This window comes from Aplidium turbinatum, chromosome 2 (genome assembly GCF_918807975.1).
Source record: "Aplidium turbinatum chromosome 2, kaAplTurb1.1, whole genome shotgun sequence".
In the NCBI taxonomy this organism is placed as follows: Eukaryota; Metazoa; Chordata; class Ascidiacea; order Aplousobranchia; family Polyclinidae; genus Aplidium; species Aplidium turbinatum.
In genome coordinates, this window is record NC_137473.1 from 4588306 (window position 1) to 4615690 (window position 27385).

Consider the following 27385-nt stretch of genomic DNA (forward strand, 5'->3'; position numbering starts at 1 on the left):
TTTCAAATCAAAAGCTCGGTAGAGTTGAACGGGTAATGCACATGTTTGCTGATGAAGGATTGACCAGAATGACGTCACTAGAGATACACACGCTGAGGAACTGGCTGAATTTTGAAAGTCTATGCGACAAACGCGGAGATAAATTTGGAGCACTGACTGAAACGGAGTTGGCATGCAGTGTTGCAGACGTACAAGTAAGAATCTTGATACGTTTCTAATAAGAAACTGGCAACAACGATGATTCTTTGTGACGTAACATCTCGTTGAAAGCGTTGTAAAAGTGATTTATATGATATATGGCGTCAGTGACGATTGTTTTCAACACCCTAACTCTGTGGAAGTTGGCCCGTTCCTTTTTTTAAATTGCTTTGCAGTTTCATTCTTGTGCATTTCGTTTTTCCATTCATTGTATAGATCAGTTATTTTCAATGTAAATGCAATTGTAAAATCAGTTATTTTCGTTACTTGAGAAGAGCTAACTTGAGTATGGCCGAAAATGTTCGTAGTTTATAGTTTTATATTCACTCTAATGTGTGATGTTAAATGCCGTGTGGTTGCTGGGTTTTATCTGTCTATGGTTAAAGAAAGTCACCTCTCTACCAAAATTGTATTTTTTTAAATTGTCAATTGAAAGTTATCTTTCAGTAAATTCACCAAATAAGGTTTAGCACTGCAGGCAAGGCCTTTGAGAAAACAAGTTGGGCTAAATACAAAGTTCATCAGGATCAAAAGGGGTCTTTTGTATCATAGGTTCCTTGTGTTTTTTTGTAAAATAACAACAAGTGAGTTACGCGGTATTTCTATCACATCTTGGACCCTAGTCTGAAGGTATTCCCCGGGACCCCCATCAATGCTAGTGACTTTAGATTCACTTACCAGCCCCACAAAAGAACTTTACTTCGCTAGGAAATGTTGCAAATTACTTTGCCAAAAACGTATTCATTTGTTTGTGCTTAAGAGGTTTGAAACGTAATAAACACCCAGACAACCACACCAGGGACTGAGCCACAGGGGACGGGCTTGGGGGATCAATTGCTCCCAAAAATATGTTTTTAATACTCTTTTAAAGTTTTAATAACATTGTATTACATGTTGAATGAATTTTCATAAATGTTTCGCTGCATTCAGTAAGTTTATTGTTAAACATACTCTTTATCTTAAATTTTTAAATACTTTCCCCCTCAACAATTGCTTGTGCCCTCCCTAAAAATTTCTTTCTGGCTGCGTCACTAAACCATTCAATCAGATCTTTATCAGAAGGATCTGGCCCGGTATGGTAATGACTTGTGACAGACTTGTTTGTTTGGTAGCGGGTTAAAGAAGGTACGAACGTGATAATACGAATCAAAGCGGGATGCTTACCCATGAAGCTTGAAACAGGAAGGCTAAATTCAACGAAGATTCGTGAATCTACTTGATGTGATTGAAAACACGACTATGCAGTATGCACTCATTGCACTGCCTATTTTTTGTGACGAAAAAACTGTTGTCGAGCTAAAGCACTAATTGTTTCTCGTTGCTAAAATCCTAACTGGATAACAGATCCTTATGCTTCATCTCACTGGGACAAATATGATAATTCACCTCTCCACTAAGGTGTCATCATTGGACTGATAATGGCAATTATCCATTCCATGTGTAATAATATTATACTTATCTACAACTGAGTGTGATTGTGCATACATGTAAGACAGTTTTTTGTGATGAATGGTAATGTACATGGGAGTGCTGTGCATTGCGTTTTTGAAGAAAATATTTCACTTTAACGCGGGGGACTCGACATTTCTGACATGAACAATTTTCAAAATTTGAAGCTTTCCGAACATGTTATGAGAAGTAGAATGCCTTGGACAGACAACAAAAAGAACACTTTTTACAAAACTCGTATGTTGTAAAGTGACGTAAACCAATAGAGAAAATCACTCTCGAAAAGGCCAATTCTTGAAGTTCTTCGAATGAAATACCGTACGTTTATCTCACAATTGAAAGAACTTTCAGAATTAAAACTATGCAATCAGCAGAACAAATGCACAAGGATCCAAGTTGTAAGCAAGCCTAGCTCATAAACAAGACAAACAAGCTTCGGATTTTAAGATCACGTAGATCTCGAATTTTGGAAGTTGATGTCTGATTTTCTATTTTTAAATACGTATGATTGGAGTTCAAACATAACTCACTTGGGATATCAGTGTTTAAACTAAATTTCACGATAAAAGTTTGTCATAAAACTTTTCTTGGAATATCGTCCTTTAAAGGTATCAATGATCCAAATGGACGAGAAGTGTGATAAATAACAATCAAAGATGTAGCAGAGTTCCACGCTCCGTTGATAGATGCAAAGTTATTGCAAAGTTTTCACCACGCAAACATGACTTCGTCAGTACATCATCATCATTATGTTCCTTACTCGTATTGAGGGTCAGACACAATGCGCCTTAATCCACGATTACGAGCTTTGCATACTGCGGTTTCATAACTTAGTTGTGTCTACTTAGGGATGTTTGTTATCCAATCATTCTTGGACTGCCTTTGTTTCTTTTGTTCAGGGATTCATAGTATAGGGATCGCCAACTCGGCTGGATTTCTGACAAGAGGAGTGTAAAAGTGTTGCCAGATATATTTTTTATTTTTAGAAAAACTAATTCTTTGGCATTTTTAAAGAGTAATGGTCACCCAAAGCTTGTCCATTTAAAACTGACCTGAAGTTTAAAGTTGCACAAGCTTGAGTTAAAATAGTTTGTAATTGTACTTTGCAATAAGAATGTGAATTTATACTCAAAATTTAAATAAAACTTAGAAAGAGAGGTTAAATTTGCAAAAAATATGATAGTTTGATAAGTGAATAATAAATTGCTTTAGATTAGTTTCAAAATAGTTATTTACGGGCAAGTTTTGGGCGACTACTAAATTTAAAAATGCTAAAAAAATATTTTTTCTAAAAATTTAAAAAATATCTGGCAACACTTTTACACTCCACTTGTCAGAAATCCAGCCGAGTTGGCGATCCCTATACTATGAATCCCTGCCTTTGTTTTGTAACTATCATGTCTATTCAAACACAAGAGAAAACACGAAATTCAAATTGTGTTTGAATAAGTAGCACATATTATGCTGACGAAGCCACAATTGTGTAGCAGAAATTTTGCAATAAACTTGATTTGATTAATTTAGCGTGGCACTCTTCACTTCTTTAATCTCAGAGTTTGGCACTTGCACAAAGCATGATGTTCACATGGAAAGGAAAACGGCCAATCAGTGACATAGTTGATGACTCGGCAGCGGTTTTTGTTTGTTTGTTGGTACTAGGCTTAAGCCTAGTGGTTGAAGATTTAAATTAAGTAGAAGTAGACGGAAAGACCAGGAAGCCAATCTTCGTGAAAAGGAAGCCAATACCTTTAAGTGTTATGCCAAAGACACAGCCGCATGCTCTTGAGCGGTGTCGAACCAGTGCCCTTACGAGTGCTGTACCAGGGCTTTCATCACTCGGCTATGTAACCGGCCCTGCAGACCAACAATGATAACTCACAAACACCGTTAACACACTTCAGCAAGCCTTACTTACGATCCATGACAATTATAGTAACTTAGTCAAGACACTTCATTGTGCATAGGCATGGCAAAAAGGAATCTAAAATAATAGGATTAGTTATATGTATCTTTTGCAGAAACACTACAACAAAGTGAAGAAAGTTGTTGACGACAGAACCGATGTTGAAAAAGTTGACTGTACCGGTTTCCCTGATTTAAAATTCCCTAACAAATCTCAGCCGAAACCATCCAGACTCTTCAGGGATGAGGTCGATGATTCCAATGTTGTGTCAAACAATCCACCACACGACAAGAAAGGTGATAAACATAACTTCCAAAATGAATAAAGAAATATGTTTTTAAGACTGTTTTATTGACAGTTGACTGGAATAACTGATGCAAGGTGATGGAAATGGAATCCGATCGTTCAATATCACAAACATATTCTATATTGAGTTCAAGTTTTTGCAAAACTTGTAGTTAATTTATTAAACTGCTTGCATTAGTTGTAACCTATTTAAACGATCACTACAGCATTGATTTTCACATTGTAGCCTACATTTAGGCTACATCATATCAAAACGCAATTCAAGGTTTATGACATCAAGTCACTATTATTACATCACATTATATAATAATATTATATCACTATGACATCAATTTACATCAATTATGACATCAATTCTTTTCACTTTTAGGTCCCAAACCCTCTCTTCAAAATGGCTACGACGATTCATATCCTACAAAGCTAAATGAGAGAAACGTTTTTGCAAAGCAACAGGAGCCAACTTCTTTATATTATGCTTCTAATTACATTGTTTCTTATCCAAACATTGCTTGTAGCAAGCGTGAAGTCATAAAGAAAGAGAAAAGTAACTCATCTGAAAATGAAAGCAAACCAAAAGTAGTGGTCAAAAGAAGATTTTTTGAAATACCACAGAAAGGAAACCCACCCGCTTCTGGAACCGAAAAAACTGTCCAGTCCAAAAAAGAAGCTTTTAAAAACGAATCAGCTCAAACATTAACTTTGCCAAAAAACAAAAACAAGAAGCAAAGTCAGTCAACCAAACCACTCTCATGCAAAGATTTATTTTCTGAAGCAGACCGTTTTGAAAGTGAAAATTTCATATATACCACGTCACAGGAATCAAAAAGTATGTCTTTTCAAAATGATGTAAAAACAGTTTCAACAGCATCTGAGCCGCAGCAAAAGAATTCAAAAAAACGCAGGTCGATAGAAAAACTGAAAACACAAACACCAAGTGAACAAATTTCCAATGGGGCTGACAACGTAGCTGGTGTTTCTGTTACTTTAAAGTCAAAAATAACAATACCAAAGAAGATGAAAAACGAACCTGATAATAAAAAATTAGTTCCGGTTGAAAATATCTCAATATTAAACAGAGAAAAAATTAAGCATTCTTCAGAAAGTTCTTTTGTCAGATCACCTCTTTCTACCAAAACAAAAGATCCCAGTTTAATGTTGGTAGGAGCTTCGAAACAATTTACTTCGCCTACCAGTAACCGAATCGTAAAATTACGATCAGACAACAAGACAACGATTGCAAAAGAAAACAGTTCAATTGAAAAGACAAAAAAGAACAATGCTTTGCCGAAATTCGACAACGATTGCAGTAAATTTCACGAAGAAACAGAAAAAAGTACGAATGACCGTGGAAAAATCACGACGCTTAACAAAACATTCCGCAAAACTTTGGCTGAAAACTCGATAGAATTTAGGAAAAAATTTATGAAAAAAACTGAAAAGCGAAACGAAGCCAACGAATGTTTTAGGTCCATCTCAGGTAAGCGTGACTTCAGTTGTCTTAATGATGTGGCACCCACAGAAGTTTCTCCACCAAAAATACAAAAAGGACAACTAGGCTTTAGAAGATCTTTTTACAATTCGAAACAAAAATTCTATCACAAAAACTACCCCAACAGGCCTTTTGAAGAATTGACAGAATATAACAACAGAAGCCAAGCTTTGTCGTTGAACAGTGATGAAAGCGCGTGCGATGACTTTTTCAATGAATCATATCAGGAACAACCAAAGTTAAGTGCAATGCCAAAGTTTATAAATCAACACCCTGTTTCTTCCAATAGAAATTTCGTCAGACCAACTTTCCAAAGCTTTGGAAAAAACTATCCATCAAGGTCTTTTAGTGGAAGAAAAATGCAGCCGATGTTTTTCCTCCAGCGACGCAACAATCATATTCGCTTTCAGGGCACGCACGTTCAACCGCAAAGCGATGGTGAAAACGTTGTTTGGCCTCATGCAAAAGCACAACCGTTCCAGCGTGTTTTTGAAAGAAAACATTATCCACAAAACTTTTACCCACAATACAGCCGCAATGCTCCTTTCAAAAGTAATCGGCTATCCTTTTACAGGCCCACTCAAAACCGTTCAAACTTCTTCAATTATTGGGCTGTAAATAATTCAGAAAAGTTCAATCCGATGAGAAATGCAGATTTCAAGTCTGATCAGGAATATAGTGAAAATCTTGAATTAGCCAATCAGACTGACCGAAAGACTTATCCGCGTAATTTTTATTGGAAAAAGCCGATCTTTACACGTCACTATAAGTTCCCACCAGCAATAAAGTATGGGGTTACCCCCAAAGAATCATACCCTGCTGTGGATAAGGGGCCGTCTGACGATAATTGCAACACAATAGGGAAGAAAAACAACGCATCGAGATCAATCACAATCTCTGAAGTTTCAGAAACAGATAAATCCGCTGAAGACGGTAAAACATTTGAAAACGTGACGGTAAAAATTACCAAAAAAGTCTCCAGAAATATTTCTTCAACCCAGGCATTAAAGTCTACAACTGTTGTTTCAAAACAAAAAAAGAAATCAGTGTTACAATCTGATTGTCGCAAACAAAAAACAATGCAAACCACACAGAAAATTGTTAAAAAATCTCCAGAGCAAAATTGCACACCAGATATAATTAAAGAAGGTGTAGATGCCCAAATATTGTCAGCATCTACAAAAGCATCAATTGAACATGAAGACTGTTCAATGAGCAACGATTTTGTAGTTTTAGATGAAGAATGGGAAGAAGAGGCCAACGCCACGTCACTTTCAACAACTCAAAGCAGAAACCGTTCACCTCAAAGTAAAATAGATTTATCAAAGAAAACAAACAAATCTTCAAAAATGGTTACCGAAGAAAACACAAGCGAAGGCAAAGACGAAACTTTGCTATGGCCCTTTTCTTCAACCTACGTAGATTTTGAGCATGACATATTTTTCAATTTTCATTGCTCTGATGACGATGATGCATCTGATGATGACAAAAGTTCTGTTAAAGATGATGACGCAACGATGGAACAAGATAATACAATGCCAGAAATGGACGCTAGACCTCATCGGCAATGGAAAAAGGTCATGCTTCAAAAGGCCGCACAACAAGAGCAAACTTTGGAAAATAGTTCAAATACTATACTCAACAACATGACAGAAAATACGTCACAAAGCAAAAACATTCCGGAAGTTGTTACAGGTCTACTTGAAGATATGCTGAATACAATCAGAAGCAGTGACGTATTAGAACGTCAAAGCAAAGAAGATCAAGGACAGAGAGTAGTAAGCAAAGCCCAAAACAACAGAACGCCCAACCAACTCATGAAAGGTGAACAATTCAAACAAGTTCCAAAGAACCTAAAAGTGAAAGAAGGTGCACTCTTTCAACGAAACTTAGATATTGTTCAATCAGTCTCAGCTACAACTTCCCCAAATACTGTTTTTGATCAAGCGCAATCCAGGAACAATTTAAGTGCAAGAAAAGGTTCTGAAAATTTAACACTCGATACCGAAACTGAAAATACCGATGTTGTTACCATTGCACAATATTCTTTCGCTATTGCTCGTGCCAGTAATAGCAAAAAAGCTGAGGACAAGGGTGAACCTTTGCTCAATGAAACAGCAGACCACGTTTCAAATGGTGCGGATATAACCGACACAGACCCCATCAGTCTTGTTACAAACTTAGACAAAAATGAGGCTGAAGTAGCAATTACCAAGAAGAAGAATTTTGACGCAAATAAAAATGAGAAAACCATTCGTAAACAAAATACCACCAAGCCAGTCTCAAATGTATCAATGCACCAAAAAGCCAAAACGAAAGTTCACAATTCGAAAAAACAAAACTCACTAAAGTGCAACACACATTCAAAAAATACACTCGAAATAAAAGAAACGAATCTTGCTCGTGCAACTTCAAATTCTGCACAACGTCAAGATCCAACAGATGCAGCGACGTTTCCTGTCTTGAAGCGTCGTAAACAACTTCCATCAATATCTTCTGATGAAGAAGAGCTCGAAAACGCAGAAGTCAAAACTTCTTCTTCTTCTTCTCCAAACTCTCCTGTGTCAACTTTGAATGCGGAAGTTACAGATGATGATGACGTTGTACTGATGTCATGTGAATCGTTTCTGCCTAACGTAAGAAAGATGTTCATTCCAAAACAAAGAGTTTCAAATGACAGTAATCAAAGCAAAGACAATAAAGCCTTCTCTGAAAGCAAACGGAAAAAGAAACCCCGTTGTGAAGTGCTGCGTCAAGTTAACACAGGTAAGCAGTTGAAAAATGCTTCCTCAACAAAGACCAGTAGGCCTACGGGTAAAACTTTCTTAACAAAGACCAGTACAGGTGATCAATTGAAAGCTGCTGATACTTCCTTAACAAAGACCAGCAAAGACGATCAATTGAAAGATGCTGATACTTCTTCAAAAAATCCCAGCACAGGCAAAGTTGGCTCAAGTGTGTCATTTAAAAACGATGGACTCAAAGCAGTCAACATTTACGCTTTGAGAAGCCAAAGTAAACGCAAATCAAAGTGCCAACAATACAAAGAAAATAAAAAGTCAAAGAGCTTGGAAAGCTTCGAAAACCCGAAGTTAACAAAACTTCAAAGGAAGAAAGTGAGTCAAATTAGAAAAATGTATTGGTCATTTTATTGATATGCCATTGTTAATATATTAACTGCCATTGTTAATTAATATGTCATTGTTACAAATGCTGTATAAGCTTATACTGTATTGTCTAGATGTGACAACGGATCAATTGTAATACTTCATAAAAATAGAGAATAAAAATACATAAATAAAAATATATAATGTAAAACTATAAAAATGAGAAAAATTAACGTTGAAATCGATCTAAACATCTTCAATTAATGAAAAGACCATTAATATCATTATGAATGTTTGCATATCCTATCAATAATACCGTATGACGGACATATTCAATACATATTCGCATAATGCAAATACAATGTAAATCGATGAAATTACTTTCTTGTATTCTAAGGTGATATATTCTTTTTTGCTTTATTTATAGTCCGACAACATCATCAATCAAACAACATCATCGAATCGCCCTGAAGAAAAACTAGTTAACAACACCAACCACGCTGATGCACATCTAGGAATTGAAAATACTTTGAAAAACGTATCACAAAATGACGTAAATAAAGACAACTTGTTTGCGGACAATTCGCTTCAAGAGAAGGAATCAAAGCAACCTTCAAATAACGAGAAAGATTTCCTGAAGACAACAGGTGAAGTAAACTGTATATGCCACATTATTGATTTAAAATCTAGGTTCTCGGATTGGAAACACTGTTTTGGAACAAACTTAATCTTAGCAGTATTGCGCACTTTGTACCACCGTTAACACCGCGCACAAATTATCATTACCGAGAATTGATTGATGCTTCGGCTTGTAGCTAAACCTATCTATTTTGCTCCAAACTACGAGTATATTCACTTCATCATTTGAATTCGGTTAGTTTCACAACTACTCGCTTGTACAAGTTAAATTCGAAATATCGTGCTGTTGTTAGTGCAGCGGTTATATTATGTTATATATATATATTATAGATTATTAAATCAAATATAGTAATAACTATATTTGATTTAATTCGCTCTGCTTTGCCTTTTTGCTTGGCATTGAGCACTTTTTGTAGTATTAATAGTTTTTCATTGTTTTATTATAGATTATTATGTAGATTATTATAATGTATAATGCTGGTTTTAATAAGTTGTTTTTGCATGTTTGCAAAATTCCATTGTTGATTTCATGATCATTTCAAAGTATTAAATTTTAATTGCGAATCAATAATTTCAGCACTGATTGTTCTTTTTCTAGCATAACTTACAGATAAAGTGGTCACCTGATGAATTATAAAGTAAAAGTGTAGACCAGGGATTCATAGTATAGGGATCGCGAACTCGGTTGAATATCCGACAACCGGAGTGTAAAAGTGTTCCCAGATAGTTTTTATATTTTTAGAAAAAATATTATTTTGGCATTTTTAAAGTAGTAGTTGCCCAAAACTTGCCCGTAAACAAATATTTTAAAACTAATCTAAAGCAATTTTATTGTTCACTTATAAAACTATCATATTTTTGACAAATTTACCCTCTCTTGTACATAAAACATATTAAGCCTACTTGAAAAATAATTACCGGCTTCAACACTTAAAACATGAAGCCATTTATCCTGAGGTGTATTTTAATTTTCTCAATTTTGTTTGTTCTTAACTGGTTTCTAATAATTTTTTTTACACTTGCAAGTTTTATTTAAGTTTGGTACATAAATTTAGAACATTCTTATTGCAAAGTTACACAACTACAAACTACTTTAACTCAATCTTGTGCAACTTTAATCTTCAGGTTAGTTTTAAACGGACAAGCTTTGGGCGACCACTACTCTTTAAAAATGCCAAAATTATAATATGTTCTAAAAATATAAAAAATATCTGGCAACACTTTTACACTCCGATTGTCGGATTTTCAGCTGAGTTGGCGATCCCTATACTATGAATCCCTGGTGTAGACATAGAATTTGTTTTGTTGCTTCATAGATTTTTCGTGCACCGTAACAATCTGCATCCTCAGAGTGTATAATAGCGTAATACTGTACAATATCACTACGCCATAAAATAAGTTCAGTCTTCAATGTGATTTTTGTTTCAATTATGTTTTAAAATAACTGATAAACTGGAAATGGGATTTTAAGTTTTAACTGAGGAGTGAGTGCAAGGACCTTGATAAACATCCATACGATAGCAGAGGTTTTTAAACCTTTTTAATGCGAATCCCTAATTTTTGTTTGATTTGCATTGAGCTCCTTTGTGGCCTAGTCTGAGCAAACTTTTGAACTGTAACAAAATTAGAATGAATTGGCGACAAACTTTGTGTGCCATCCAATTTAACGAATAGCGAATGCAATGTGGTTTTCAAAATCTTTGATTTAATCTCATCAATGTGAGAGACGCTGTTGTTTGTCTTCAACAGCAAAACGAAATTTTAGTCTCGCTTTTGATAGGGTTATAAGCATGTTATCTTTGCATCTATTGGGTTGTCACTCTTTGTTTCCATAGTAACCAAGGATGAAAATCTTGACTTACCTAAATATGTCGTCATAAAAGGGATTATAGCAGCCACAGTTATCTTTACCAAAAGAGAATAAGCTTGCATGATGCCATTGCCCCCACTTCAATGAGCTAATCTTTTGCAAGGTCCTTATCACTGATAGACTCCAGTTCAATGATGTAGCTCAGATTTTTAGATTGCATATCACAATGTTCTGTATACCAAGGATAGACACGTTGATCTAACAACGCGCTATCAACACACAATCCATTGGATGCTGCGCCTGGATATAAAAACGTGACTTGCGGAGGCATCAAACGCCCGGATAGTTCAGTTGGTTAGCGCGTGTTTCGTGAATAAAGATCACTTCGAGATCAAGAGGTGCTGATTCGACTCTCGGAGTGTGCGCTTGAGCAACGGATTCTAAGAACTGCTCTACATTCAGCGGTGCCTGATGAATGGAATAATTCCCTGGCAACAACACTTCAACAATTGGAAACTTTACTCTGTCAATCTCGGTAACCGGCTCTGCGTCAAACCCCTCTACAAGTATGGGAAACTACCAGAAATGACCTATCAAGGCTTTGTCAGTCCGAGAACCTCTGAAGGAGTTTTGCAATGCTTCCCAATGTCTGCATGCAGAAAAGATGGCAGAGCATTGCAATCTGTAATTTTATTCTGAACCTTCAATTCTTCCAAGATTGACAAGTTAGGATATTTGTTAGTATCCAATCTATTATTTCAAAGAGATAATTTGTTCAGAAACGCTTTAAGTTTTTCAGAATTGTCCATAATTGTAATGGCAGGGTCTTGGATAGACTATTGTACTTCATTCATATAAGTAAAAACATCTACCTAGTAAGCTTATGCTTGAATAAACTTTTCACTGTCAAACAATTTTGAAAGTTTAACGTTTTTATTCTTTAGAAAAAAAAAACTTCCTTTTGAAGTTGAAATATGCGCTTCAAAATTTGTCTCCTTGACAGCAAACAAACTTCTATAATGGATAATTTCATGTTGCTGAACGCAACCGCTTAAACATTTGATGATTCAAAGCACGAGCACTGATAAAGCTGTTGATTTTTAATTTTTAAACGTAAATTTCAAAACGCGCTTCAAATTTGTTGGGAGACCAGTTGGGAGACCTTTAATGCCAATGTATGGTGGTTAAAAGGCAGTGAGTAACGATGGCCTGAGGAGAGCGTTGCAAGTGCCAGTAGCGCAAACTAGAAAAATATTGGGGACAGCAGATTCTAAAGGACGAAAAAATCCAAGAAGAAATGAACAATGCAAATATTGAAACGATAAAAAACTAACAGGGGGTCGAGAGACTTGGCTTTTCTCTCAGAAAATTTTGAGAATTAATGCCATGTCATGGTGGCTTTTTTGTGCTTTAATATTCTGCCTTTTTGTCTGCTTCAAACATTGATTCCACTTCATAAATTATACACTAATATTTCTATTGGGCTTTCATGGACCCCCGAAAACTAGTCTGCGTACCTACAAGGGGTCCACAAACCTCAGATTAAGAACCCTTGTGATAGGACATGTAGTGATTCGTTTGTTGAATTTGCGATCCGCTTCCACATTCAGATATGTCAATAAACGTCTTAAAACGACGACGAACTAAAAATCGACGACGAATAAACGTCTTAAAAATGCACCCCCAAATGCTAACATATCGCACCATACAGCATTTGTTGCTTTGGAAAAGATCATAATTTTGAGGAAATAATCTTGTCAGTCCAAACCTGCAAAAACTCTCAAGTCTATACAAAAAGTGTCGAAGTCAAACTTCATGGTTATTTTAACTCCGACAATGAGGCTTAAGAGGAAAAAGCCAAGAAAAAGTAAATTACGTGGTCTGTGTCATGCGCGTGCGATTACCGCGCTGTTGCACGCAATGACGTATGAACAGAACAATCACAACGCACAAAGCTCAGGCAGCATCGGAGGCTTTGTAGCAAGTATGGAATTTTAATCCTAATTGTAGACTGTTCATATGGAATCTACTATCAGATAAATTGAATGGTCGAAAACACTTGTACCTGGAAAGTATTTTGTTGCTTTTCAGATTCTAACAATCAGTGTGAAATGATACAAACAATGCAGAAAGAAGTCGTTTCCACTAATTCCATAGACACCGCCATGTTGGATATACCACAACATAATATCAATTTTGAAGAAAGACAAGATACCAGAGCAAGTACGTTTCATTCTAAACAACTTAGAACTTATGACTGTTTATTTTTGTTTTTTTATTATTAGTATGTACGACCAGTGGTATACGCAGGGAGGGGGCTATTGAGCCATGGATTTAGAATGTGTTTAGACTATAGCAAATATATTATATTAAATGGCCTTCTCTACTTCATTAACTTAATGAAACACTTCTTTCAAAACGGGGGAGCATAGCGTAATACCTCTACCCCACTCTGTACAACCTCCTCTAATCGAATTAAATTGACCAGTATATCACGTGAAATTGATCTGGAAACAAGCTTTTTAACACTTTAGTTGATAGAAAGAAGGTTATTTTGTTTTTGGCATTGCAAATAATTTCCATCAGGCAATGGATTTAAACGTTGTTTGTTTTACTGAGCTGCTGCCTGGTAACAAACTTCACGTTTATACTAAAAATAAATTTCTGCAGCTTCCTGGAACTTAGAGTGGATGAAAACAAAACTTTTGTTCAGAAAGCACGTTTTTATATTATTTTCCTTGCCAGCATTTAGGACTACCTGCTCCAGACGATTGTAACTTTTTCGATATAAGTCCATGGCTTTTCCCAGTGGTTAACCTTTTCTGACACACAGTTTGGCATCAATCCGACCCGTTAGCTCAGTGGTTACGCGCTCGACTCAAGATCACGCAGCGCTGGTTCGGCTCTCAGGGAGTGCGCTTGAGCAATGCATTTCAGAACTGCTCTCCATTCAGCGACACCAATTGGATGGAATAATCAGGGACCTCAGAATACTTTAGAGATCCCTGGGAATAATTCCCCGGCAACAACATTTCAACAATTGGAAACTTCACTCTGTCAATCTCGGTAACCGGCCCTGTGTCAAGAACCTCTACAAGAATGCGAAACTACCAGGAATAACCTATCAAGGCTTTGTCAGTTCGAGGATAAAGATTCAAAACCAAACCAATCAAACATTACTTTGTAATTGTATTGAGTAGTTTGACATTTTATCGTCGATAAGTTATCATGATATCAATACAATATGTAATATCTAATGCTAACAGGCTATTGGCCGCCTGATTCAGCTAAAAGAACCTTTGTGAAATCGTAATCTCATTCATCATCTGCAATCGTAATCGATTAATCGCATCACTTGTTGTACGAAAGAAATTTCAAAAATTTAAGCTATTTGATAATCTGATTTGAAAAATTGCAAAAGCCTCTACAAGCATGCGAAACTGCCAGGATTTAGCTCTGTAAAAAGCTTTCACAGTCCGAGGATAAAGATTCAATCAATCAATCAATTAACAAAGCAAAATATTTCAAATTAGCTATGCGGTTGTCCGGTTTTGTCTGTATTTAGACCAGTTTAATAGAAAGCATCAATTTAAAAAGACATACAACATTACGGTCACACAGTTTGCTTACAACATCCTCATCCTCACCGAAGCAACCTACGTTCAATTAGCCACTTATTTAGTATTAGATCATTGTTTTTAAGGTCTCAAATCTATTTTTCTGTGGAATGCTTTTTGTTTAATGAGACCAATTTCGCTGGACTACGATGTGGACCGATTATTTAGAGTCAATTTGAATCTAGTTTTATAATGAGTTTTAACATCATTTTAATTTGGAACGCAACAGATGCGGTGAGGGAAAAAGAAAAGAAAGATTCTGACTTGAAAATATGTGAAACATCTGTTTCCACACCTAACAGCAATCTCGCTCCGACAGTGGTGACAGAGGCTTCAAGGACCAATTTAGTTCTAACGGATTCCTCATTATCTTCGGACTCTTGTGCTACTTTCACTTCTGTTGCTCAGCCAGTTGTTGCCTGTGTCGATGTTTCTTCAACGGATGTCACAAACATATCAAGACAAAATGTATTGCTAAGTCAACCAACAGCCCATCCGCTAGTCAGCAGTAGAGTTGAAGTTTACAACACATATAAAAACACTTTGCCATCTTTACAATCGAATAACGTGCAATCATCAAATTTGTCATTTGGACAGGCCGCAGTCAGTTCGACACTGAAGTTACCCAGTGTACCTTTGACTACAAAACTCAACACCTCTATGCATGATAATAACAATAGAATTGTTGAAACGGCCAGTTTAAACGCAATGAACCAGAGAGTACTTTCTCATGAAAGACCAGCTTTGGAACCTACGAAAACATTTGCATTGAATGAGAACGCATCTATGGAAACCTACTATCATGGATTGTTAGAAGTTGAAATGTTAGCACCATTATCTTGCCTGCAGATAAATGAAAATTCAACTTTAAGACCAGGCACTAAAGTCATGTTTTGTCGTCGTCGAATACCATACGTGCAAATAACGAAACTGGTTTCGAAGCAGTATTCTCCAACTGAACAAGAACCGTTTTCAAAGAGTAACCAGTTAAAAGATAAAGAAAGCTCCGATGCAGCAACGATGGAAGCTTTAATGATACGAATTCGAGACGTTGCCTTCACCCTTCAACAAAACGCAAAAGACATGCTCAATTATGTAGTGCAACAAAAAATAAAGTGCTATTATCCAAATGAATTCACTGAAAACCTTTACAAACAAATATACAATCCAGTTGCGAGAAAGAATTATATTTTGCTGCTTCAGTTGGGTCTAGTTCTCTCAAATTCCTTGGAACTTAAAAACGAGGATTCAATGATCAATCTCGAAGATTACTTGAGGATCATAATTCCAGTAAGTGTAGTTTTTTACATTTATTTTTCTGTTTTATTTGTAAAGTATTTAAACCACTCTGTATTTTGTTATGTTTTATTAGGTTGATTTTCCGTATTATATAATATCTTAAACTTAGGGGATCGAGAAAAAAGTTGCTTTGATCTACAACAAACATATTAACTTATATCAATGATCAGTAGCCTACCCCGCAACAACAAAGCCAAAATAATGAAGTTTTACAACACTGTTTCACTGTATTAGCCTACATTGCATTCTACATAAACAGTTCAAAACAACTGCATTTCATGACTTTGTTCTGACACAAATTTTAATACTTTGCGTTGTTAGAACTTCTACAAAGATCATTTCTGCATTGATAAGCAACACCTTCCAGATCTAATAAAAATAAGAACCTACAAGCCAATCCAGGAGATTACCCCTCAAGTGATTGAAGTAAGTGGATGAAAGTATAAAAGGATGCTCTACTTCAAAAAAGCGCGATACGGCGCTTTTGTCTAGGTGTCTGCAGAAAGTTGAGTGCTCACTGCTCACTGTTGTGGACAAGTAGGCTGTTGCTTGTCATAATAATGTTATGGTTTTATTTATTGTCGCTCTACAACAGCTAAGGTCTTTTAGCGACAGGGCTCATTTTTAATTTATATCAGGTTTACGATGTTATCACATTATTACCCGACTCATTCTCACTGCGCTATGCAGGATAGAACACAATTGGTACCGTTTTTAAAGTCTTCGGTTTGACCCGACCTGGAATCGATCTCAGATCTACCAGCACCAGAGCCGAAGGCGAAACCACTCGGCCACTGAGCTGGTGCTTGTCATGATCAGAAAAATGTGGCACTGATGATATATAGGCCTACAGTATAGCCTACAGATGATAATGATGATAGCGCTGTCTGGTGTTGTTACCCATTCCACGACTGACTACCGATATTTACGTTAATCTAATGTTGACAAGAAAGATTCTTTTTTAATTGTTTTATCACTAAGTTTTTCCTTGCCGTTGATCAGATATGTTTTCAAGACTTTACTGACAGCATCGTTTAGAAGCGATGATAAACCAAGCAATAATTGAAAGCATCCGATGAAAAAAAAAAAAAAAAATTACAGGAGTAGATGCAAGCCTTCGCTAACATCTCAGGTTCTTTTCATTTGCAATACCCTAAGGCGTGTCAATGACTTCAGAATAGAGTTTTTAACTTCGGCTACAATCAAAAGCTAAGGTGGAGAGGTAAATCGTTGGTTATGTCGTTTAATCAGACACACATAATAATCTATAAGTTGTTGCAAAGTTACAATGAATAAAATGTTGCCGTTATGAGTAGTAGCATGCCAAGCACTTTGGACAGCCTGATATGTTTTTTGTGTTTATCTGAGGTTTTATAGCATAAGGTTCTATGGACCATTGGATAAAAATTGTGTATTTGAGTTAAAATCTGTGTACTCTATATTTTAAACCCAAGGCCGGTAATGAGTAGGCTATAGGGCAGGTTTTTATTAACTTAAAAGAAAAATAATTTAAAAAAATTGATTTTATTCACCTAACAAAAATTAGACTGAGTAAACCATTGTTTCTTGTGTTTTGTATGTGAAAGAAGGCTGCATCAACGAAAAAAATACCAGGCTAGTTTGAAGGTTATTACATAAGACAACTAACTCCATAACGAACATCACGTTCACCAAGAACAAGAGTTGAAATGTTACATAATGTCAGGTGACACATTTTCGGCATTAACTTTTCTGCTCTTGGCCAAAAGTTTGCGAAGCATCAAAAAACTTTTTTGGACAGAAGCAGACAGGGAACAAGAAGTTGTTTAAATATCAGCTTTTCTCAGCAAGAAAACACTTGGACTGGACGTGGCAAATACATAAAATTGACTTTATTGACCTGAAGTTGAAAACTTGACGATAAAAAATTGACTTTTAAAAAACCTATCAAATTAAGAATTTGAAACTTACTAATTGTATCCAGAACTCTTGGGCTACTTAAAATCATTGCGCAATAACTTATTAAAAAAAAGCTTGACTTTATTGACTTGCCCTTCTGATGAGTAATTGCCGTTGAAAGTTCATTTTTTGCCTTACATTGTAAAGAATCCTTACAAAAAGTTAAATATTAACTTTTACCCGACATTACTCTTTGTTTGAACTCTCTTAAACTGCCTTCAAGGTATCCAAAAGCAAACAGTTCGATATTGCGCAAAGTTGTGTAACCTAATTGTTGATGTACCCACGGCAAGATTGTGGTTTCAAACCGCTTGACTATTATCAAAAAATAAACACATAATGAATGCGCCGCTAGTTTTTTAAGCCCCTAAAATATCTTCTGTTTACTGAGGCACATAATCTTTAGTTTCACACAAAGCAATTTTTCCTAAACTTTTTTTTAATAGCGCCCCACTGGTTTCCGTTTGGATAGGAACAATCTAAAGTCTCCGCGTTTAACTAGGCTATGTCAAGACGGGTGCTTTTGTTATCCAGAAGTGTGACCACGGCAGTGAAAGCACGCTCTACCAAGTATGAGCTGGGAAAGGCAATAATAAAACATTTTATTTGTAAATCTAACCGAGGCAAGTCGGCACTGTCTGGGTTTAGTAATAAGCTCGTGCTGCATCAGCGAAATTTAGCCAAACGAAAATTTTAGAAAGCCATCCTAGTTCGGTGTGAAGTAGCCTAGTAGGCTAAGCGCTCAAAAGCTTCATCACTCTGATTGCACAATTGTTTCAATTAGCGCATGCTTTAATTTTATTCACTGCTTTTCGGAAATCAGACTTCGGAAATTTGGTAAAATTTAAAATGGTTTGATATCGAAGTGAAAAAGAACCAGAAGGAACCAGACACAAATTTGGTAAAATCTGGTTTATCTTAAAATGATTTGATACAAAAACGAAAAATCTTTCCGTTCCGATAGCTTAGTTGGTTAGCGCCTGACTTCTGGAACGAAGAAGCTTCGAGATCAAACGGCGCTGGTTCGACTCTCGGGTGTGCGCTTGAGCAACCCACGTTAAGGACTGCTCTCTATTCAGCGGCATTAATGGATGGAATAGTTCCCCGGCAACAAGACTTCAACAATCGGAAACTTCACTCTGTCAATCTCAGTGACCGGGCTTGCGTCAGTGATCCGAAGCCTCTACAAGTATGCGAAACTGCCAGGATTAAGCTCTGCAAGAAGCTTTCCCAGTCCGAGGATAAAGATTCAATCAACCTTGAAAGCAGACAAAAAATTAGTCTAAATTTACAGTTCACGACAGGGCATGTTGTCGATATGTGTGCAACTTTTTTCGATTTACTCTCACATTTATTGAGTTCCATTAAGGATAGCGGATCTCCTGACTAAGGAGCAGCAGGCCAGGGTTCTGCTGATACTCCATGCATTTTTAATACAGTAGAACTCGGTTAATCCAGATTCGATTTGACCGGCGATTCCATCCGGATTAGGCGAAGATCCGGATTAACCGATGACGGTTCTATCAAGCGTGAGTGCCTGACGTTACCTAGATAGAAGGGTATCGGTAAAAATCCCCGAAATTGAACGTATTAGTGTGGTCATCTGCCAATTCCGAGACGCGCGATCACCACATTAGCGATAGAATTCTTTTGAAATGCAGTATAGGCCTACATGTAAAACGAATGTATTTGTAGACTCTGCGTCTAACGCAAGAACTGACACACTGGCAAAAGTTATATCTTCAGACATGCGTGTCGGAATAATCTGTAGTCACTGAAAACTTTTGAAAACAGTTACGGAAGACGAGTTTCTTTGGAAAACTTACAAAAAATCACGGTCAAACAAAGTCTTCTATTGGAAAAACGTCACCGACATACCGCCGAAAATTCCACCGACATCTTTTCAAGTTACAGTACGAGTTTGGACATTTGCGCACGAATTTTACGTTAGGAGGGATTACTGTTCATGAAAGGAAGATATCCGCAATAATTTATTGCGTCACATGAACGGACCAATAGATAAGAAATTTCTCGCAATAAGCCACGTTACGTTTTAGCATAAAATGGCAAAACTGTCTGGAAAATCCGGATAAAGCGATAGAGAAAGCACATCTTGACTTTTGTCCGGAATAGGCGAAGATCCGGATTAAATAACCGGATAATTCGAAGCTGTTTCTCAAGAAAAAGATTACAAATCCTTTGTGCTTCCAGTTTTATCCGGATTAGGCGAAGATCCGGATTAACCGAGTTCTACTGTAATAATAAAAAGTATTGAATTAAATTTATTTCAACTTGCAGAAAGAGGGTTTTTCTGGTTGCCAACACTAGATTGATGAGCACTCATTAGTCTACAGTATAAAAGTAGCCTACTGTGTTTTTTTTTTAATAATAGTGTAGCCTCTTCGCTAGCAAGTAGGCTATGACTATCCAATCAAAAAGTGTTTTTAACAGCGATTGTAGCAAGAATTGATGGAGATAGGCATGTGTTTTGTCTATGGAGTTGAGCTCATTAATACTCAGTTGACTGCTAAATACGAATGATCAAGAGCTCTGTGGCATGAATTGGCGGGTTTATCAGTATCGCACCATTAATCCAAGGATGCCACAAAGCTCATCAGACTGATGGGCTTAACAGGTGTCTATCAATTTTTACTGTACTCGGCTGGGAAAAAATCAGATTTTATTAGTTTGAACAAATTCAAACATAGCAACGCAAATCTTCTGATAGAAAGAAGATAGGCTACATATATTAACTTAGTAGTCTTCCACATTTTTCTAAGCCGAATTGATTTAGCGTAAAAACAATAAGTTGTGAACGTTGATAAGATAGATTATATCATTAAGATTTCATAATTCGCCACTAGGATGTAATATTGTTTTGCCTGAAGCAGTATGTTCTTGCTGTATCATTATTCTTAGTGTTGCTTAAGAGTTGTGTCTGGTGCAAGCATTGATCTCGGCATTGCATGAACTTCTCTCTTTGATGTAACTTTGTTGAGTTTAAATCGAAAACAAAATCTTTCTTGTGTCGATGCCTTTCGGTAGTTACTGAAGGAAGTTCTGAGGTAATTTGAAGTTCTTTCAAATTTTAATTACAATCTATCAATTGGGAATTTTTATCACTTGATAAAAAACAATCGCCCAAATGACTGAATTTCATATTCTATGCACAACATACAAAGGATTTTCCAACGCATAATCGGCTTCCTTCCCGTCTATGACTCATCTTTTATCATTGTTTTGTGCTCATTCAGGTATTCCTATGCTAATGAAAAATACCACCAGCTAATATCATTCTACTGGTGTCCGACGTTTCTTCGTAAACAGTTGTTCGTAAACAATTGTTCGTAAAATTAATTCTTCGTAAAACAATTCTTCCTAAAGCATTTTTTCGTGCATGTAGTTGAAATTTGATGTATACGAAGAATTGTTTTACGGATTTCATTTCACGAACAACAGTTTACGAACAATTGTTTTACGAACAACTGTTTACGAACAATTGTTTTACGAACAACTGTTTACGAACAATTTGCCTATAACCCATTCTACGTTTTAATTGCAAGTTTAAGACTTTAATACTTTTGCGTTCTTCTCCGAGTAAGCTAACGAAAGTGTTCCATTCAAGTTGTGACCTAACAATAGGATAATTAAACATTGTTGGAAGGTGTGACATCAATTAAATCATTTATATGGTCGCTTCAGTGCCCTTTGTTCGTATTTGGTCAAAACTAAAATATAAAACAAGCGATCACAAACTGAGGGAAATATTGAAGCTATTTCACAAACAATCAATATCCCTCTTATCGACATCCACTCAACTGATTTGTTTTTGTGCGTTTAGTGTTTCTAGGCCGGTAATCGGCAAAGTATAACCTTAAAGTTACATGTGGTCTAAGAAGAAGTTTGTACGATTTTGAACAGGGTCTTGGAAAAAGTTTTGTTTAATTTTTGCACATGGCCAATTGGCTATTGCACAGTCTTTTATGATTAGAATGTGTCGTTTTCTGTATGTGCAGTAGGCTATTAAACTCAAATTTCAATCAGGTCAGTATTTAAAGCGAGGAGAAGCAAAACTTGTATCCCACGCAATGTGCCAAGCAATCTAGTTATGTCCATTCCAGTGGCGGATTCACGGAGGGGCAAAGGGGCAATCGCCCCAAGACACAAAAAAGTGACTTTCTTTTATTTACGACGTAATTTGCAACATTGGACTAATGTATAAACCTACTTATCATTGACGAAACGTCGGAATGAAAGCAGATTGTCACTTTATACATCTTGTGATAGTTTAGCTTAATTTGCACCAGTAGAACGCATCATGTTATTTAACTAAATGCCTGGTGAACAGCCTCATTCAATTTTCAGCACCTACTTATCATTGTGCTTTGTTGAAATCCCCTCCCCTCGGTTACGTGGTGGGTCCGCTCTTGATCCATTCCAGTGAAATTAACTGCATTAAAACTTGTTCTTTGCCATCACAACCGTCACTTGAAAATTTTCATCAAACGATAAAACCAAGAGATAATGAAATGTGGAAGAATGCACAACGGTATTAGACTCACTGTGCGCAGTGTCAACTACAATGACAGAGTTAAGATACCGGTACTGAAAAACATGATTTCCTTGTAAACGCCAAATGTAAAGATGTTGGCCTCAAGTGCCTGACTATTCACAACGGATGCAATTGAGCTATCTAACGTTAATATCCTCCTTTTGAGTATGAAAACCAACTGTGTGGCTTAGTGGTTGGAATGTTTGCTTTTGAAACGGTAGACCCAAGTTCAATACCCTGTTGGTTATGGGCTCTATCCAAGGGGATCACCTCCCGAATTCTAAAAGTGGATAGAGCCCCTACTGTTGGTTATATACGAAAGACATTTTAAAAGCGGTAACCTATAGGCTACTGTGTCCTATTTCTGATTTGAGCTCAGCAATGGAATGCGTTCAGGGCAATACAAATATGGCTTGGCATCAATACTGCTGCGGCGGTACTGTCTACTTTGTAAAGCGTTGAGAGTAACGTAGGCTACATCTGTGATAAATACAGTGCCATAGAAATACACATTAATATTACTATAAGAAAACTGTTTAATATCCGACCCTGCGTCTGCATTTGTAAAAAGCGCTTTCTTTTATCTTTTCTTTTTGCTTTTAAGCCAACATGAGATAGATATTCGTTCAATTTCTACAATTTTTACTCGGTTTGAAATATTCAATCACTTGCATGTAAACTAAAAAAAGAAACCATGAAATCTAACCCATATATTTGTTGTGACAGACCTTTTCAAATTCCTTCTTATACAATTGTGCACTCATCGGAGAAGACGTAAAGATCAAGCAACTCATCAGAACCGGTGAAAATGGCGAAACCGTCCAGAAAACAAGAAAAAGACGCAATTCGAGCAAAGACATTTCTGGTGAAAACGTCATAGTAGCACCAAAAACTCCGCTAACAAATACTTACCAGAACCAAAAGAGGCTTGGTCCTTCAGAACCAGCAACACGTCTCATTCAACTTGAGAATGTTTCTCATCTCACAAAAAAGCAACGAAAACGTTCGTCAGCCTCAACAGTTACGACAAGATCGCCTCGCACTAAACCTTGTATCCAGAATATGAAAGCTAATGCTGCAAAGGCTTACGTCACATCTCACGGGAAACTGCCGCTTCATAACCAACTGACTTTTACACCACACCAAAACAATCTTGTAAATCCACTTCCAAGGCAGGGTGTGACGATGTACACACCATATGCTATGATTTCTTCAACTGGGCATCCTCCAAACACCAGCATGCATTGTCAGCCTAACGTTGTTAATACCTTGCAGCCGCAATTTGCAGCAACGTCCAATCAATTTGTTTCTCCTATATCGAGAGAGAAATTGTCTGCACAGTTTCTCAGTTCCTCTGCCAAAGAAATTGATATGATGAAGAATACCAACAACACATCGGGCAAAAATTCCAATGTTTCAAACCAACTTCCCTTGGTGCCTTGTCTTGGACACACACGCCCTTCTACTGTTGACATGGCATGCAATGTCAACCATTCTCACAATGCAAACGCACTAAGTGGTCTCCAAGTTACAAGTAGAGCAACTGTGCAAAGTACGAAGGAAAGTCAAATTGTTCAAACCCCTTTGAACTCAAATCAGGATAATCTGACAATTGGAGCAAAGTTTATTATTGAAAACGACTATGGTAGGAACGGGTCCCCACGAGCTTTTAATGATCTACAAAAGTTTTTGAGCAGTCTTCAACCTAAAACGGAAGCCTCTACAATGAACAGCAACGCAAACAATAACCAAACAGCATCTTGTGAAGTAAGCAAGCAAATATTTCCAACATTACCGAAAAGATGTGAAATAACAACAGAAAAAACGGTGCCAATAGAAAACACTGAAGTGCCATTGGACCTGACGTTGCAAGAAGCATCGCCGTTGGACCTGACATCTCAAGACACAAAAATGCAGCTGATAACAGCCATGCGCATACCCGAAAAGACAAACTCGTTGCTACAAACAACTTCCCATCAAACCCAAATGCACAATCTTAATTTCTCGAACACTTCCGCCGGTGCAAGGGCGTCTCAAACAGCAAAATCCGCCCACAACATTACAATACCACAAACTTCCGTCGAACCAATGTTGCGAATTGACTCCATTTTCACCTTATCTAATCGAGAAGAGAAACGTTCAGAAATGACCACGAAGGAATTCTTCGACAACATTGCAATGAATTCTGAACCAACCAAAGATGTTGAAATTGGTGAGATACTAATTTTCCTTCATATAACATAACACACTTAAGAATGTAAGAAAACGAAAAAACGAAAATTCGTTGGTAAATACAAGATATACTACATCTCACATATGGATACGTATTGAGCGCGAGAAGTTTACAGTTTTTAATAAGAAATTAAAATTTTTGACTTGTTTGGTAAATCAACACGAAATAACGCTACAATATGATTCATTTCGCTAGAACTTCCGGAATGTGATAACTTCCGGATTCAAATTGAAGATTTTAAAATATAAATCCACTGCATTGTGAGACAGTCTACAGTAGTAGTAGTAGTCCAGTTTTAATCCGGTGATGTCCCCGTTACCGAGGGTGGCCGGATTCACCTCCAAGTGCCGCAATCGTCTTCACACCCTGCCTCCACATCGATCTGTCTAGCGCGTCCTCTCTTGTCAAGCCCACCTTGCTTCTTTCTTCTTCAACTTGCTTTTTCCATGTTTTCTTTGGTCTTCCTTGTTTTCTACGACCCTCCACTCGCAACTCCAGCGCTCTTCTCAAAGCATCATCTTCATCCCTTCTCAAAACATGCCCATACCACCTCACTCTATTCGCTTTTGCCAACTTATCAACACTCTCATTCAACCAAAGCAAGCTCATAAGTTCTTCGGTATTCCTTTTGTCCATCAGCTTTACACCACACATTGCTCTCACCATCGCTCTCTCAGTTCTTCTTAAAATCGCCAATTCGTTTTCCCGTAAGCACCATGTCTCACTTCCGTACAGCATTGCAGATCTCACACAACTAGTATAAATTGTTCCTCTCATTTTCAACGGAAATCTTCTACCACATAGCAACTCTCGACACTCTCTGAATTTCACCCAACCAAACCTTCCTCTTGCAGTCACTGCCGCTTCACAACCACCACTGGCATTCAATCTATCTCCTAGATAGCAAAAGGCATTTACTGATTCAACTTCGTCATTCAGCTTTTCAACAGGACCAATCATTCCTTTCTCAATCTTCTTGCATCTTTCACATTCAAAACCATCTCCAGATCTGCATGTCACTCTCTTCATCTTTGCACATCTTCATGCACCCATTTCTTGCATTTCGTACATGTAACAGAATTTGCCATCACTCTTCTTCCGCAGACGCCACATGGGTCAATATTGCTCATTGTGATTTCCCCTTCCGTTCCGCTTATTACGACCTTTGTCTTTTTGATGTTCACACGCATACCTTTACATTCAAACGACTCCTTCCACTTCTCAAATTTCCCTCTCAGATCTTCCATTGTGTCACTCAACAAAACCAAATCATCGGCGTACAGTATCTCCATTAATGAATCTTCTCTTACCCATTCGGTAATCACATCAATCACAATGGCAAAGAATAGAGGAGAGAGGACAGAACCCTGGTGTACACCGACCTTCACCGAAAACTCGTCTGAGAGGGCAGATCCAACGCGAACTCTCGTCCTTGCACCTTCGTAAAGACCCATTACGGCTTGCACTAGAGCTTCTGGCATTACTTTTTTTCTCATTGCCCATTCCATCACTCTTCTTGGAACTCTCTCAAACGCCTTTTCCATGTCCACGAAACACATGTACAAGTTCTTACCCTTGTCCCGATATTCCTCTTGCAACCTTCTCAAAATAAAAATAGCATCTGTCGTTCCCTTCCCAGGCATAAATCCACACTGCATCTCGTCCAGCTTCACCACAGATCTTATTCTATTCTCCAACCAACACCCTTTCCACTACCTTCATTGCATGCTCCAACAGTTTTATTCCCCTATATGACCCACAATCCATTACATCACCCTTTCCTTTGAAGTGGATAATATAGAAAAACCCGGTATATCAGGTATAGCCTATGTATGTCCAATTGAAGTTGAACAGTAGAACAGATAAATAGACATAGATTCACCTCGTGGATTGTTATTGAGAGGAGATGGGGGTGAATCATTACTATAGCAGTCTATGGGTGAATACAGCAGACAAAAAGCTTGTGAAAACGTATGCATTAAAGAATTAGAATTTAAGTTAAAGGCTTCAAAAAATTCCTTTACAAATATCTTGTGTTTATCACAGATTTAAACTCAACTGTTGCAAAGATAAGAAATCTAAAGAAATCTTTAATGGAAGGTGGGTGTTATCTTTACTCTTTGAAGCTCAGCCATAGCCTATACATTTTCCCTTTTTATTCGGGTGTTGCTTTATTTGCACTTAAGTCGCAGTAGTTATCTGTAATTCTCCAGCAACTGTGTGTAGCTACTAATATTAATGTCACAAATCTGTGAACAGTCATGAAATAAGTAAATGAGCTGAAATAATTACGACGTATTTACAGGGAATCTAACCATATAAACAAAAAATTCAACAAAAGAAGAAACATTTTGACCAGGATCCGAAGATTGTTGTCTGAACCAAACAATCACCAGAAGTGTGATTACATTGTTGACGTATTTATGTGTTTTTGCGCCTTTGTTTTCATGCTCGAAAGTTGACAGACTGCAGCATTGCTATATGTCACTGTTTGTGTTTGATATTTATTAATTTATTTAATTTTTGCATCTTTTTTGTAACAATGTTCTTTTGAATGATCACAGTGTTATTGTCTACGAAGCACATTGGTTAAGTAACAAGCAAATCACAATTAAACAAACATATGCAATTTCTTCACTTCCAATTTAACCAACCAATCCATGAGAAGGATTTGATGCCTTCAAATTAAAAGTTTATTTTGATGACGTGGTGCTCTTGTAAAAGTAGTGCAAAAGATGATAAATTTTGAACTTACTGCGTCGAAAGCTTTTGATGAATAGCATACTCATTATTTATTGCAAGTTGTGTAAGCAAAGAAAGTGTTTTATAGCCTACAACGATAGCT

At 37.0% G+C, this 27385-nt stretch overlaps 2 protein-coding genes across 3 annotated transcripts in view; one reads left to right on the forward strand and one right to left on the reverse strand.

The window, feature by feature from the left end:
• LOC145787258 (uncharacterized) lies at positions 1-27242 on the forward strand. The gene is made up of 10 exons (XM_082598974.1): positions 1-194; positions 3666-3846; positions 4227-8461; positions 8880-9099; positions 12993-13124; positions 14748-15808; positions 16139-16243; positions 23034-24519; positions 26587-26640; positions 26846-27242. Exons 1-10 carry the CDS (start codon positions 36-38, stop codon positions 26860-26862), a joined length of 7650 nt encoding a protein of 2549 aa, XP_082455100.1. The 5' UTR covers positions 1-35; the 3' UTR covers positions 26863-27242.
• Positions 1-27385, reverse strand: part of LOC145787267 (DNA-directed RNA polymerase III subunit RPC7-like) — a 43814-nt gene that overhangs the window by 4835 nt on the left and 11594 nt on the right. Inside the window, exon 7 of one of the 2 annotated variants that reach the window (XR_014291380.1) lies at positions 15311-15580. The exons of the other annotated variant lie outside the window; for it this stretch is intronic. The gene's annotated coding sequence lies outside the window, so the exon portion shown is untranslated. Of the gene's footprint in view, positions 1-15310; positions 15581-27385 lie in introns of those variants that run through there. 2 annotated transcript variants of the gene reach the window in all.